Raw genomic sequence first — 15,023 nt, 5'->3', positions numbered from 1 at the left:
TTGCTTTGAAAAAGCTATTCAAGGAAAGCAGATTATTTGTATATTTAATGTATGTCGTGATCGGTTCGTCATTCACATCTGCACTGCTTAGTTTAGCCATCGTGACCTATTATCTAAAGAAATAACTAGCGACAAAAAGCAGGGCTTCGTCTTTATTGAAGCATATATATCGCGCACAGTAGAAAAGCTTCCGGCTGTTTTTGTTGGATATTGAGAAGAACGAGCCCCAGATTCAACGGACATCGTCACCATAAGATTTCACAACAACATCATTTATGGTTGTAAGCTACAATTATGACGTCGTTCATCTTACATACGAAAATGCATTTTTTTTTCTAAAAATCGATTACGTTTTTAATAATATATTTTAATGCTTCTAAGAAGCACATGATATAGCAATTTTCTTCAAAATGAACCGTTACACTCCTCTCTCCCTGCATTCAATAGATAATATTACATAAATTTTCGTAGGTTTGTCGGCGGAAAAAATCTCTGATTGGTTGAAAGTGATTAGGTAACCACTTTTTGGACCAATCAGAAGTCTTTTCCACAGACAAACCTAAAAAAATTAGTTAATTTAAGCTCTATTGAACTAAGTCTAAGTATTAAATCTAGGATGTTACATTGCCCTGCTAGCAGCAAAGTTGTTATTCAAGCCAGTGGACTAAAAGTTCCCTGAATAGGATTTTTCAGTCATGGCGATTCCAGCGGTGTACTTTTTGTACAGCATTTTAGGGCTTTCAGGCTATTTTTTTAATTCCCATAAATTTGTTCTCAAAATAAAATTTTGCTATTAAGACCAATTTATATATGGTCAACATTCCTTAACCACCTAGAAATTGTAATTCTTTCTCATTTGACAGTTTTTGTTAACGTGATTTTGAGCTTCTTACTATCATAGGCCGAGACTGCGGCAATCGCTGCATCCATGACTATGAAACCAGCCTTTCATGACATGCAAACAGGGGCCTATTAACCGATGTCTTACTACAGTAAATTGAGATGAAATTTGACTTGCACGCCAACCATATTATAGTCACACTTGTCAATAAGAATACAAAACTCGTAAATGATATGTATTTCTCTCGTTAATATTAATGTCACACGCATAAGCAGAAAATTTAAATGGCCTTGGTATGAAAACTGTTAATTTATTTTCAGCTGTTGTTTACTAATGTTATGGCTTTGTGGTGTTTGTGGTTCTTTAAAAAAAAAAGGAACTTTGTTGCAAGCGTCGACCTTTTCTTAATTTCAAAAAAAAGTAGACCACGCTGAACAATCCTGGAAGTGGAGGCAAAAAATTTGGTCACTAGAATGTGGTCAAAACGTCTTATAACGTTGCGAATCGTCGGAAAAATTCAAATGGCGTTTGAATGGCTCAAAAAAGGGTAAAAAATTAAGCTGAACACACTGATTGTCTCACTTTTATCCTCAGATCATAAGAACATCGTCTAGATATCACAAAATGTCGCGTCTTTTTCAAATAACGATTTGCTTATAAATAAGAGTCAGTAAATTAGAGCATTGAGTGAGGCCTCAACTATGCTGAAAATTCCTAGAAAGGGAGGCAAAATTAGATGATACGAACATCATCAAAACGTTGTACAGCGTTACTTATCTTAAAAAAAGGTTTAGATAGTGCACGAAAGTCTTGAATGGGTAGAAATGGGTAGAAATAGGTAATCTATATATATACAATTTATTATATTTTCAATATAGCTAACATCAAAATACTGCATTCATTTTTTTTACATCATATATGGTTACTACCCACGATTATGACGTCATGCATCAATCCTGAACATGAAAATCAAGTTTTTTCGCAAAAAAAAAGGATTTTATATTAAAAATTGCATCTGTTAATTACAAAAGGTTTCTAAATACAGCAATTCTCTTTAAAATAAGTCATTTTACAGTTCTCTATTATGTTTCAGCACCCCGCCAGCTGTGGAGAGAAAAAAACAGAAAAAAAAATAAGCTGTCAATGGGAAATATCGTGGCTACAGCCACTTTTTTAGTTTTTCAAACCATTGAATTTCCCTTATTGTTCAAGCCGAGGGACAGTAAGTTTCCTTTATAGGGGTTTCGGGCAAGGTGGTTTTGATAGTATGCTTTGTGTTTCGACCTGACATTATTTTCAAAAGTTATCGGTTGTTGTATTTCTTAGTATGGGAGGTGATCGTATTTTACTAGGTTTCTAGCTACCACTGCAACCCGGATCAATATTATATTCATCCGAACTATAGTCACTAAGTCATCCTCAAACAACCAGCACTCGAAAAGGTACAATATTTCTATGCTTGTGAAGTTGAAGAGGAATTGTGAGGTTCTACTTTAGGCAATTTTATGGGAAAGACTATAGAATCATTTGATAATTTGACTATAGAATCATTCAAAACGTATGAAATATATACTGACCGTATCTTGCTGACTACACGACATTTGAGGCCATTTTTTTGGCGATCCTGATTCTAACAATATTTAACACGTCCACTTTTAAGGCAAAATGGATCTGGAGAACATTGTTTTAAAGAAGAATTTGCAAAATTTGGGTGTCTTACACCTAGGGCTTCACAAATCATATCCACCTAAGTTACATTTTATGGGCTTTTCGATCTAGTACCCGGTGAAGCTCCGGAGGCACCTGGGAGCATTAAGGGTGTTGAGAGAGCTGTTGGTTGCCCTCAGATTCGTTTTGGGTGTTAAAAAAGGGAGTAGAGCTTTTTGTTTTTGATCGAAAGACCACTTCCTCAACTTTCTGAGATCACCCGTAATATATGATGAGCCCGTGGGGACAAAAATGAATAATAATGCATGCCTTGCATGAACATAAAGCTCTGAAGATAAAAATATGAAATATCTATACCTATGAAGGAAAATAGAGATAATTGTAATTATGCACCCTTATATTATTCACTAAACTTGACAATTAAATTTCTTTACCTCCCAATATCAATCTTTGATTTCTCCAACTCTCTTTGTTCATATTATCCTTGATATTTATTTACGCTTAGAGTGTAAAAGAAAACGGCTTGTCAAATCCCTAGTACCATTGCTCAAAATATAAGTATAAAGGCCGCTATATCTAATTATCAAAGCAATTTCACTGATCTATGGGAATTAAGACAGCTACGTACCTTTAAATTATTAACGAAATTCGAAACTGCAAAGTCATGGTATAAGAACAAGTCCATAAGTAGGTTGAACACTTTAGAGCCGAGTTTGAAAGGTAGCTTTTTTGAAAACAAAACCTGGAAGCAAAGAAAAGACTATTCAGAATTTTGTTAGGAAATGTGCGTTGCAGATTAAGCAGTGGGGGTTAACTAACAGTACAGCATATCTTGATTAGAGTTTGTATAAAACAAGGACTCTGTAGCGTTGAAAGAAAAAACGAAAAAGGTTAAAAAGTAAGCTCAGTGTTAAAAAGTATCAATAATCTGTGACTAGTGGAACGAACTTACGTTTTCTATAGTAAACAGCTATAAGACTTCAGTGTGCTATTTATTTTCTTTTTTCCAGAGCCACTTCATATGGAAGGCTTTACAAACTTGGGAGGAGACTCATTCGATTGGAGTTCTAGTGCCCTTTTTAAGAGTCCAAAGTGTTCGGAGAGCCACCAGCCCCTTATCCAATGCCCTTTTTATCAGCCCTCCGCCCGAAGATACCCAATCAAAATTTTGACATAGCCATTTTATTCAAAATAGTCTAAAGTCAAATAATTATGTCTCAGGGGATGACATGATCCTCCGCAATCCCTGGAACAAGGGCTGTAAGATAGGTAAGTTGCCCATTGTTTACAGATAAGGTTTGTTATTGGCAAAGCGAAGAATGTTTGATCTCGGGTCTCCAAAAACGCTTAGGGTAGCCTACTAAAGTGAAACTTTACAAAAATACTGAGAGAGGTGTTGAACAAAACCAAACACACTATGTGCATGCTGGTTGTCAAAAGGAAGCGTCAGCAATGCTTCAGGATCAACGAACTTTCAGGGCATGTTGAGAGGGATGTTTAAAAGTGGTTGAAGGGTGACCAGCCCTTTCCCTTTGCCTGAATAGACTAAAATTCAAACAAATATACCTCCGGGGACGTCATGAATCCTACAATCCCTATAGCACGGACTGTAAGTTATACAAGTTGCCCATTGTTAACACATAGGGTTTGTTTTTAAGAAAAGGGGGCATGTGTGTTCCAATGTCTCCAAAAGGGCTTAGGATGTTAAGATGAAACTTTCAAGAAATGTTAAGGGGGTGTTGAACAAAAAGAAAAACCATCGTATGCATGCCGGTTGTCGAAAGGTCGTACAACAATATCGTAGAAACAGCTGAGGATACTATGTTAAAAAATTTTCAGGGCAATTTAGCGAGAATGTTTAAAAGTGATCAGAGGGCAACCAGCCTCCTCTGCCACTTCTAAAGGGTTGTAAATTATGCAATTTACCCATTGTCAAACAGTTCGTGGTAACGAACTGTAAGTAAGGAGCGACCCGGTCCAATAGTAACCGAAACTCTAAAAAACGGAATTTTGATACTAATAGATACATCAAAGAAATCAGATTCTTATGCTGAGTCCAAATATATAAGTTTTATTAAGTTTAATATTCCCCATAAAAAGTTAGTAGCCTAAGAAAATTTGCTTTGTTTTTAAAAAAAAGCGGGAGACACCTCCTAAAAGTCATCGAATCAAACAGTTCGTGGTAACGAACTGTAGTAAGGAGCGACCCGGCTCAATAGTAACCGAAACTAAAAAAAAACGGAATTTTTATAACAATAGCTACATCGAAAGAATCACATTTTAATGCTGATTTTAAATATATAAGTTTTATTAAGTTTAAACTTACCCATCAAAAGTTATGAGCCTGAAATTTGCCTTATTCTAGAAATTAGGGGAAAACACCCCTTAAAAGTCATAGAGTCTTAACGAAAATCACATCATCAGATTCAGCGTATCAGAGAACCCTACTGTAGACGTTTCAAGCTCCTATCTACAAAAATGTGGAATTTTGCATTTTTTGCCACAAGACAGATCACGGGTGCGTGTTTATTTGTTTGTTTTTTGTTTTTCAGGGGTAATCGTATCGACCCAGTTGTCCTAGAATGTCGAGAGAGGGATCATTCTAACGGAAATTAAAAGTTATAGTGCCCTTTTTAAGTGAACAAAAATTGGAGGGCACCTAGGCCCCCTCCCACACTTATCTTTTTCCCAAAGTCACCGGATCGAAATTTCGAGATAGCCATTTTATTCAACATAGTCGAAAAACCTAATACCTATTTCTTTGGGGACGACTTACTCCCCCAAAGTCCCCGTGGGAGGGGCTACAAGTTACAAACTTTGACCAGTGTTTCCATATAGTAATGGTTATTGGGAGGCGTGCATACGCTTTCAGGGTTTTTTGGTTGGGAGGAGGGGTTGAGGGGACGGGGTTACGCGGGGGGAACTTTCCATGGAAGAATTTTTCAGGGGGGAAAAATTTCCATGAAGGGGGAGCAGGATTTTTTAGCCATTTTTTTTAAAAAGAACAATGAAAAATAGAATATGAAAAAGTTTTTTCAACTGAAAGTAAGGAGCAGCATTAAAACTTAAAATGAACAGAAATTTTTATGCGTATGAGGAGTTCACCTCCTCCTAATACCTCGCTCTATACCCTAAAGTAATTTTATTAATTTCAACTATTTATTCTACGGCCTTTGTGATTCAGCCGTCATTATTAAGGAATTGGGACAAAATTTAAGCTTTAGTGTAAAGAGCGAGGTATTGACGAGGGGATGAGCCCCCTCATATATGTAATAAAAACATACGAATATAAAAGTTCGTTACGTAAGTTAATTCGTAAGTTACGTATATTTTTACTAACAAAAACGTTCGTAAAAAATCAAAAGTTCTGGTTGCCTTTTTAAATAAACAAAAAATTGGAGGGTAACTAGGCCTACTCCCCGCTCCTTTTTTTGGCGGAGAGCCAAAATCAAAACATGCATTAATTCAAAAACGTTCAGAAATTAAATAAAAAAACAAGTTTTTTTAACTGAAAGTAAGGAGCGATATTAAAACTTAAAACGAATAGAAATTACTCCGTATATGAAAGAGACTGATCCCCCCTCAGCGCCCCGCTCTTTACGCTAAAGTTTTTTACTGTTTCAAAAAGTAGAGTTGAGAGATAGAGTCAAACTTTAGCGTAGAGCGGGGTGTCGAGGAGGGAACCGTCCTTTCATATACGGAGTAATTTCTGTTCGTTTTAAGTTTTAATATCGCTCCTTACTTTCATTTAAAAAAAACTTTTTTATTTAATCTTAATAAAAATCATACCATCAAATAAAGCGTATCGGAGAATCCTACTGTAGAGTTTCAAGCTCCTATCTGCAAAAATGTGGGATTTTGTAATTTTTACCAGAAGAAAGATCACGGATGCGTGTTTACTTGTTTATTTTTTTGTTTTGTTTTTTCACCATGGGTGATTGCACCGACCCAGTGGTCCTAGAATATTGCAAGAGGGCTCATTTCAAAGAAAAGTAAAAGTTCTAGTGGCCTTTTTAAGTGACCGGAAAAATTAGAAGGCAACTAGGCCCCATCCCACGCTTTTTTTCCGAAGTAACCTGACCAAAATGTTTAAACAGCCATTTTGTTCAACATGGTGGAAAACTCTAATAACCATGTCTTTGAGGATAACTTAATCCCCCACAGTCCCCGGAGGAAGTGCTGCAAGTTATGAACTTTCTCGATTGTTTACAGATAGCACTACTGGTTATTCGTAAGTATACAGACGTTTTCAGAGTTTTTTTCTGGTGTGGGAGGAGGTTACGTGGGTGGATCTTTCCAGGGAGGAATTTTTGGAGAAAGAGAATTTCCCATGAAGGGGACGCTGGATTTCCCAGCATTATTTAAAAAAGATCAAAAAATAAATTTTAAAAACCAAGTTTTTTCAACTTAGAGTAAGGATTAACATTAAAGCTTAAAACGAACAGAAATAACTACGTATAAGGGGGTTTGACACCTCGTCAATACCTCGCTCTTTACGCTAAAATTTTTCAGTACTTTCAAAAGAGCTATTTATTCCAAGGGTCATTCTCAAAGAATTGGAACAAAATTCGAACTTTAGCGTAAAGAGCAAGGTATTGACGAGAGGGTGAACCGCCTCATATGCGTAACAATTTTGTTCATTTTGTTCAGCGTTGCTCAGGGTTGTTAAAATATCTGGAAATTATGTCTTTGAGAATGGCAACCACCACCACCCCCCCACGGTCCTCGGCGCAGGCGTTGTAAGTTTTGCCCCGAGGCCATGTAAGGTTTTTATGAAAAGGATGGTCGTATAAACTTCCGAGTGGGCTCATTTGATTGGAAATCAGATGATCTAGTATCCTTTTTAAGATGTCAAAGTGATCGGTGACAGCCACCTCCCCCCTGTCGTATTTTCCCAAAATACATCCCATTGGAATGCTTCGATTTGAGATAGCCATTTGTTCAGAAATAGTTCAAAGATCGTATAACAAGAACTTGTTATACAAGTTCATGCCCCAGGGGCATATAAGGTTTTTATGGAAGGGGTGGTCGTGTGAACTTTAGAGGCTCATTTGATTGGAAATATATAGTTCTAGTTACCTCTTAAGAGTCAAACATGATGGAGAGTAGCTAGTCCCCCTCCCTTCCCTGGCATCTTCCTTTCCCAAAATGCACTCAGTTAAAATTTGGAGATGGCTATTTTGTTACCAATAGTCCAAAAATCATATAACAATGTTATTAGGGTGGACAAAATCCCCCCAGAACCCATGGGCAAGGGTTGTAATTTATGCCCCGGGGCATATGAGGTTTTTATTAAACGGGTGGTCACATAAACTTTGAATCGGATGGAGCTCATTTGATTGTAATTCGGAAGTTCTAGTGCTCTTTTTAAGAGTCAAAAGTGAATGGAGGGCAATCAGCCCCCCCCCCAAGCCTATCATTTCCCAAAACACATCCGATAGAAATTTTAAGAAAGCATTTTTTCAGCATTGTTGAAAGGTCCAGTAATTATCTCTTTTGGGATGTCAACCTCCCACAGTCCTCCCAACAAGGGCTGTAAGTCATGAAATTTGTTCACCGTTTACATCGATGTTATTGAGAAAGAAAAATAGATTTATTTAAAAGGAAAATCAGAGGCTTAATGCCGGTCAGGATTTAAAATAAGAGCTCTGAGTCACGATGTCCTTCTAAATATCAAAATTAATTAAGATCCGATCACCCACTCGTAAGTTATAAATACCTAATTTTTTCTAATTTTTCCTCTCCCTTTAGCCCCCCAGATTGTCGAATCTGGGAAAAAGACTTTATCAAGTCAAATTCTACAGCTCCCTGAGACGCCTACCAATTTTCATCGTCCTAGCACGCCCAGAAGCACCAAACTCGCCAAATCACTGAACCCCTCCCCCCAACTCTCCCAAAGAGAGCGAATCCAGTACGGTTACGTCAATAAAGTATCAACGACATTTGTTTATTCTATCCACCACGCTTCATCCCGATTCCTCCACTCCAACTGTTTTCGAAGATTTCCCCCTCCAACTCCCCCAATGTCAAAAGATCTGGTCGGGATTTGAAATAAGAGGTCTGAGATATGAATTCCTTCTAAATATCAAATTTCCTTAAGATCCGATCACCTATTCGTAAGATAAAAATGCCCCAATTTTCACGTTTTCCAAGAATTCTGGTTTCGCCCTCCAACTCCCCCAAATGTCACAGGATCTGGTCGGAATTTATAATTCAAGCTTGAAAGCACAAGATCCTTCTAAATATCAAATTTCATTAAGTTCTGGTCATGCTTTCGTAAATTACAAATACTTCAATTTTCAAAATTACCCCCCCCCCCTCCCAACTCCACCAAAGAGAGCAGATCCAGTCCGGTTATGTCAGTCACGTATCTTAGACAGGTTTTTATTCTTCCCATCCAGTTTCATCCTGATCTCTCCGCTTTAAGTATTTTCTAAGATTTCTGGTCCCCCCAACTGCCCCCCAATGCCGCTGGATCCGGTTCAGATTTCAAATAATAGATCTGAGTTACGAGGTCCTTCTAAATATGAAGTTTCATGAACATCCGATCACTCCTTCGTAAGTTAAAAATACGCCATTTTTCCTAATTATTCAGGATTACCCCCCCCCCCAATAGAGCGGATGCATTCCATTTATGTAAATCACGTATCTAAGACTTCTGCTTATTTCCCCCCCCCCCAATGTCACCAGACCCGGTCGGGATTTAAAATAAGAGCTTTGAGACACGATATCCTTCTAAATATCAAATTTTATTGAGATCCGATCACCCTTTCGTAAGTTTAAAGTACCTCATTTTTTCTAATTTTTAAGAATTAACCACCCCCACCCCAGAGCGGATCCGTTCCGGTTATATCAATCATGTATCTAGGACTTGTGCTTATTTTTCCCACCAAGTTTCATCCCGATCCCTCCACTCTGAGTGTTTTCCAAGATTTTAGGTTTCCCCCTCCCATCTCCCCCCCAATGTCACCAGATCCGGTCGGGATTTAAAATAAGAGCTCCGAGACACGATATCCTTCTAAATATCAAATTTCATTGAGATCCGATCACCCGTTCGTAAGTTAAAAATACCTCATTTTTTCCAATTTTTCAGAATTACCCCCCCCCCAAACTACCCCAAAGAGAGCCGATCCTTTCTGGTTATGTCAATAGTGTGTCTAGGACTTGTGCTTATTTTTCCCACTAAGTTTCATCCCGATCCCTCCACTCTAATTGTTTTCCAAGATTTTAGGTTTCCCCCTCCCAACTTCCCTCCCCAATGTCACAAGATCCAGTCGATATTTAAAATAAGAGCTCTGAGACACGATATCGTTCTAAACATCAAATTTCATTGAGATCCGATCACCCGTTTGTAAGTTAAAAATACCTCATTTTTTCTAATTTTTCAGAATTATCCCCCCCCCCCCCAGCTACCCCAAAGAGAGCGGATCCATTCCGATTATGTCAATCATGTATCTAGGACTTGTATTTATTTTTCTCACCAAGTTTCATCCCGATCCCTCCACTCTAAGTGTTTTCCAAGATTTTAGGTTTCCCCTTCTCAAATTCCCCCCCTCCCAGTGTCACCAGATCCGGTCGGGATTTAAAATAACAGCTCTGAGACACGATATCCTTCCAAACATCAAATTTCATTAAGATCTGATCAACCGTTCGTAAGTTAAAAATACGTCAATTTTTCTATTTTTCCGAATTAACAGGCCCCCACTCTCCCCCCCCCGATGGTCAAATCGGGAAAACGACTATTTCTAATTTAATCTGGTCCGGAGACTTTTTATTCAAAAACCATTTTATTCAGCATATTAGAACGGTGTGGTAACTATATCTTTATGGATATTGGGCATGTCAACCCCCTACAATTAGGCAATTATGCCCATCATACCTTAAAACTAAATGTAGATTTAAATTAGAGCAAAAGGCATTGTGTTTATGGTTGCAAATAAGACACCTGAGCAATATAAAGAGAATAACTGGGGATATTAGGTTGAAACTTTTGGGGTTACTACTATTACTACTTCTCCTCTTAATATTTAAATAACTAAAAAAGAGTGTAAGTGCATCCAGGTTGTCAAAGGGCATAGATAGGATCTTTTGGGAATAATATCAAGTTTATTTTTCAGGTCAACTTCAGGAGTTATAATAATAAATTAAAAAATACTGTGTGTTAGGATTAAAAATTGTAGAAATGTTTCTCCAACATACAAATAGCGAAACAAACAATGAATTCTTATAGAAAAAAAAACTGAAAAGATATTAAATATTATTTTTTTCCATGAAAAAGAATATATCAATAAAAGAACAAAAACTAATTTTTAGAACTATTTCCACGAAATATCTTTTTCAAAAAAAGGGAGAGCTCTATTTAGCCGAAAATCAGCATAAAATAAGTCAAATAATCTTCCAAGCGTGAAACTACCACAAACCACTATCAATAAATAAATGAAACTCAAAATGAACAGAAATTACAATAAATAGCCGAGTCAAACTCAAAACGAGCAGATATTAACATGAGTAGGCCTGATAACCCCATGCCTTCTCAAGACCAAGCATAATTTGCGCTTTACTGAAAACAAAATAATTTTTAAATGTTTTCATTTTTTTACTTTAATAAATAAGAAATTTTCAAAACTTTAAGGAATAAATATCAGTATATGTCGATTAAACTGACAATCCATGGTCATTTATTTATTTATTTTTTAATTTCAGTAAAGCACAAATTATGTTCAACTTACAGTTTTACGCAAACAGTTCTTGCTATTTACGTGCTAGTTTTACGCATGAATGATTATATGACTTTATTTATGCTTATTTTTAGCTTAATGGAGCTCTTTACTTTTCTTTGAAGAACTTGTTTTGTGAAAAAGTTTTTTTTTTTTAATTAATCAAAGTATAAAACAGGCAGAAATAAAGCCATATAATAAGTCAAGGTTAAAACGAAAAGAAACTAGACCTACGTTGCCTGAGCAAAGTGAAGTGTTGTGGCAACCTTTGTCCGGCTTCGCCGAGTAAAGTGTTGCGAGAGCAACGCTTTGGTTTTGTTTCTTTGCTATCGCTTAAACGCTGAAGTTGTCAGCCTATCGAAGCTTTTAAAACGTTATGTTCAAAGAAGAACGCGATCAGTAATCACATGATCAAGGGCTATTCCTCAGCGTTGAAAAAACAACAATAACAAAAGAATATCGAATGAAGGGACTAAATTGACTTTGCAGCCAGTTGAACTTTATCCTTTTCAATCGTACACATCGTGACGGATCAAGACTTGGAACAACATCTTATATAATCTAGTTTATTATTTATTAGTATTACAAAGCTATCCGTAACTTTTCAGGATCAAAATACTCTATTAATAGACACTTGTACCCATTGCGTAAACACTTAATTCTAGGTTACAGTGAGTATGGGTAGGCTACATCAACTAGCAAAAGTTACAAGCCCCTCTTCACTAAAGATGATTGTAGCCTAACAGACGATTATTACTTAAAATTCCCCTGCATGTCTTACCATTGGAACCAACTTGGTGTTACCATCAAATACACTGGAAACAAATAATAGGTGCACCAAATAGCAAAATTTGCAAACCCCTCACTGCCGAAGATGATTATCAGCTAACAGCCGATCTTTCCTTACAAGTCCCCTACATGTCTCACAATTGGTATCGGCTTATTTTTGGTTTCAGTGTGTACCCTACTACTTAAGTTGTCAACCCCTTGAAACTTTCAAACTAGTATATCTCATGAAGGAATTTTTGTACCAAAAAATGTATGATATATACCTTAATCAGCTCATCAAGAGCTATCGATTGCCGTCGAAAAAAAACTCTATCTGTCTCAGTTCAAAAGTTGATTTTTTTTTGCCATAGGCCAACTTTCTAACGTCACCACTTAGAAAGGAGCGAAGGATAAGCTGCAATTTGTTTAGCAATGACAGAACTTCTAAAGTTTAAGAGGTACATCTGATAACATTTCTCTACCTCAATCTCAAGTCCAAAAAAACAAATGATAAACCTAGCCAAAATCATGGCAGCACTTTTGGACCCGTGGGAAAATAGTGCTTATTTGCTTCTGTAAATTTTTCTATTTATCACACAAAGAAGATATATTGTCTGTGGGGCCGGATAACTGCCGCATATATTTAACACTTATAGATTTTAGTTCATCTTCAATTTGAAAGTGCTGCCTGCCTGCTTGCCTGCTAGAACGGAGCTTTCCACTCGAAAGCAGAAACATGGTTTGATGAAACGAAAGCTTAGCTGCACAACTTCAGATGCTCCTCTCTGACATTGGCTGCATAACTCCACTTCACTTCGCACACCATAGGCTCTGGCTCGTGGACAAGCAAAAACCATCCTTTTTGGCCCCAGGCAGGAGTTCTGCGTAGCTTTCCAAAATGTAATACCATATTCATCAATCCGGCCTGAGGTCACACACTTTCCGTAAAAACCGCACAGGTTAGACCCTTACCAGTTTCCAGGAATAAGCCGACATCGGTGGCATAGGAAAAAAAAAAAAAAACGGGACAAAACCAAAGTGTTGCTCTCGCAACACAATTACTACAAATGAATAAATGAACCCCGAAGACGGGCAGCAATTAAAATGAATTATATTTATACACCTGATACAGCTTGATACATCAATCTTTAATTGCCTTTGATGAAAAATGTATTGGAGGAGCATGACTTTGATATTGTTCCTTCGCCACCGGTTAAATGCCGTAGCTTCAAGCCTCCTAACTTTGAAAGTGTCTCAAGAAGAATATCTTCATCAAAAAAATAAATGACGATACATTCCCCGAAATACGGTGTGTTCTTAAAACCGACTTTATTCTTTACGTCCTGAGACACAGTCAATGTTACTAGTTTTAAATGAACATGCATATAAGTCAATGCTTTATTCCTTTACCCCGGAGCATACAACACAGTTTATGTTGTTATCCCTAAAATTGCAGCATGTCCAGTCTAAAGCTCCACTACTTCGCCTCGAAACATAACACCTATTAAGTACTTCGGTAGTATTTGATTGTATTCTATGTCTATTGATGGTATTTTGGATGTATTTTATGTGTATCCTCGACCGATTTACAAATAAACACTTTACTATACTAGTAATCGCAAGAGTATTTTCAGAAAAACAATCGCAAGACTATTGCAGAAAAACAATTTGTGAAGTTGCTGATGGTGTCCTAGGGAAGAGTGCTAAGACTGCAACTAGGAATATTAGTGAAAAAGCTTTAGGTTTAATAGAGAGTAGAAGGGGTTTGTATAAGAATTATCTGAGTGATAGGTCGTATGAAAACAAAAGGAATGTAAAGAAAGTGGAGAAAGCATTAAAATATGAACTAAGGAGATGTGAAGTGGAGGCGATGGATAAAATTGCTGAGGATCTGGAAGATGCGGCTAGACGGCATAATAGTAAAATATTATACTGGCATGTTAATAAATTGAAAGGGAGTAGCCAATCCGGACTAGTCCCAGTTAAAGATAGAAATGGGGCCACAATTAGTGATAAGGAAAAAGTTAAAGAAAGATGGGTGGAACATTTTGAGAATGTGCTAAACCGAGATACAGTTGCAGGAAAAGATATAGATGGAAATGAAAAAGTTTGTGATACCTTGGATGTGAAGGAAGATTTGTTTAGTGAGGAAGAATTAGCGACAGTACTAAAATGATTAAAAAATAATAAAGCCCCAGGTGCTGATAGTATGATTAATGAGTTTCTTAAATATGGTGGCTCTGAGGTTAGGAATAAGCTACCGAAGATTATGAACATGATTTTTGAAAAAGGGGAAGTACCCAATGATTTTAGGAAAACCTTAATTAAACCACTGTATAAGAAAGGTGACAAGAGTGAGTGTCGTAATTATCGAGGCATTAGTCTGGTCTCTGTAGGTAGCAAATTACTGAGTAATATGATACTTTTTAGACTGAGACATGCTGTAGACAAAGTTTTAAGGGAAGAACAATGAGGTTTTAGAAAAGGTAGAGGATGTGTCGACCATGTTTTCACTCTTAGGTTAATAATTGAGAAGTCCCTTCGTTGTCAAACACCTTTGGTCCTCAGTTTTATCGATTATGAGCAAGCTTTCGATTCTGTTGATAGAATAGCGTTAACAAAGGTCTTATCGTTATATGGTATACCTGAAAAATACATTAAAGTGATTTGCGCTATGTACGAGAATAATACTGCTGCGGTTAAGGTAGGAAATGAGGTTAGCAACTGGTTTTGTATTCAATCAGGAGTTAAGCAGGGTTGTGTTCTATCCCCCTTTATATGGATAGTTTTGATGGACTTCGTATTAAGGAGCACAGGAAAGGCAATTGGAGACTATGAAATCAAATGGGGAGGAAGAACGCTCCTGGACTTAGATTATGCTGATGATTTAAGCATATTAGATGAAAGTGTGAGCAAAATGAATGAATTTTTAGAGGTTTTACGAGTTCAGAGTGCTAAAATAGGCTTGAAAATTAATCTTAAGAAGACTAAGTCACTAAGGCTAGGAATAAGTGAAGATGAACAGGTGA

The 15,023-nt window shown here is 37.0% G+C and overlaps 1 protein-coding gene across 4 annotated transcripts in view; it reads right to left on the bottom strand.

The window, feature by feature from the left end:
- LOC136040838 (origin recognition complex subunit 3-like) overlaps positions 1-15,023 on the bottom strand; it is a 115,646-nt gene that overhangs the window by 71,796 nt on the left and 28,827 nt on the right. For all 4 annotated transcript variants that reach the window (XM_065725190.1, XM_065725216.1, XM_065725198.1 and 1 more), the window contains exon 8: positions 3,138-3,251. In XM_065725190.1, coding sequence (XP_065581262.1) covers positions 3,138-3,251 — 114 coding nt within the window. The remainder of the gene's footprint in view (positions 1-3,137; positions 3,252-15,023) is intronic.

Source organism: Artemia franciscana, chromosome 2 (genome assembly GCF_032884065.1).
Source record: "Artemia franciscana chromosome 2, ASM3288406v1, whole genome shotgun sequence".
Lineage (NCBI taxonomy): Eukaryota > Metazoa > Arthropoda > Branchiopoda > Anostraca > Artemiidae > Artemia > Artemia franciscana.
The sequence above is the reverse complement of the archived record's forward strand: the minus strand, read 5'-3'. Positions and strand labels throughout refer to the sequence as shown.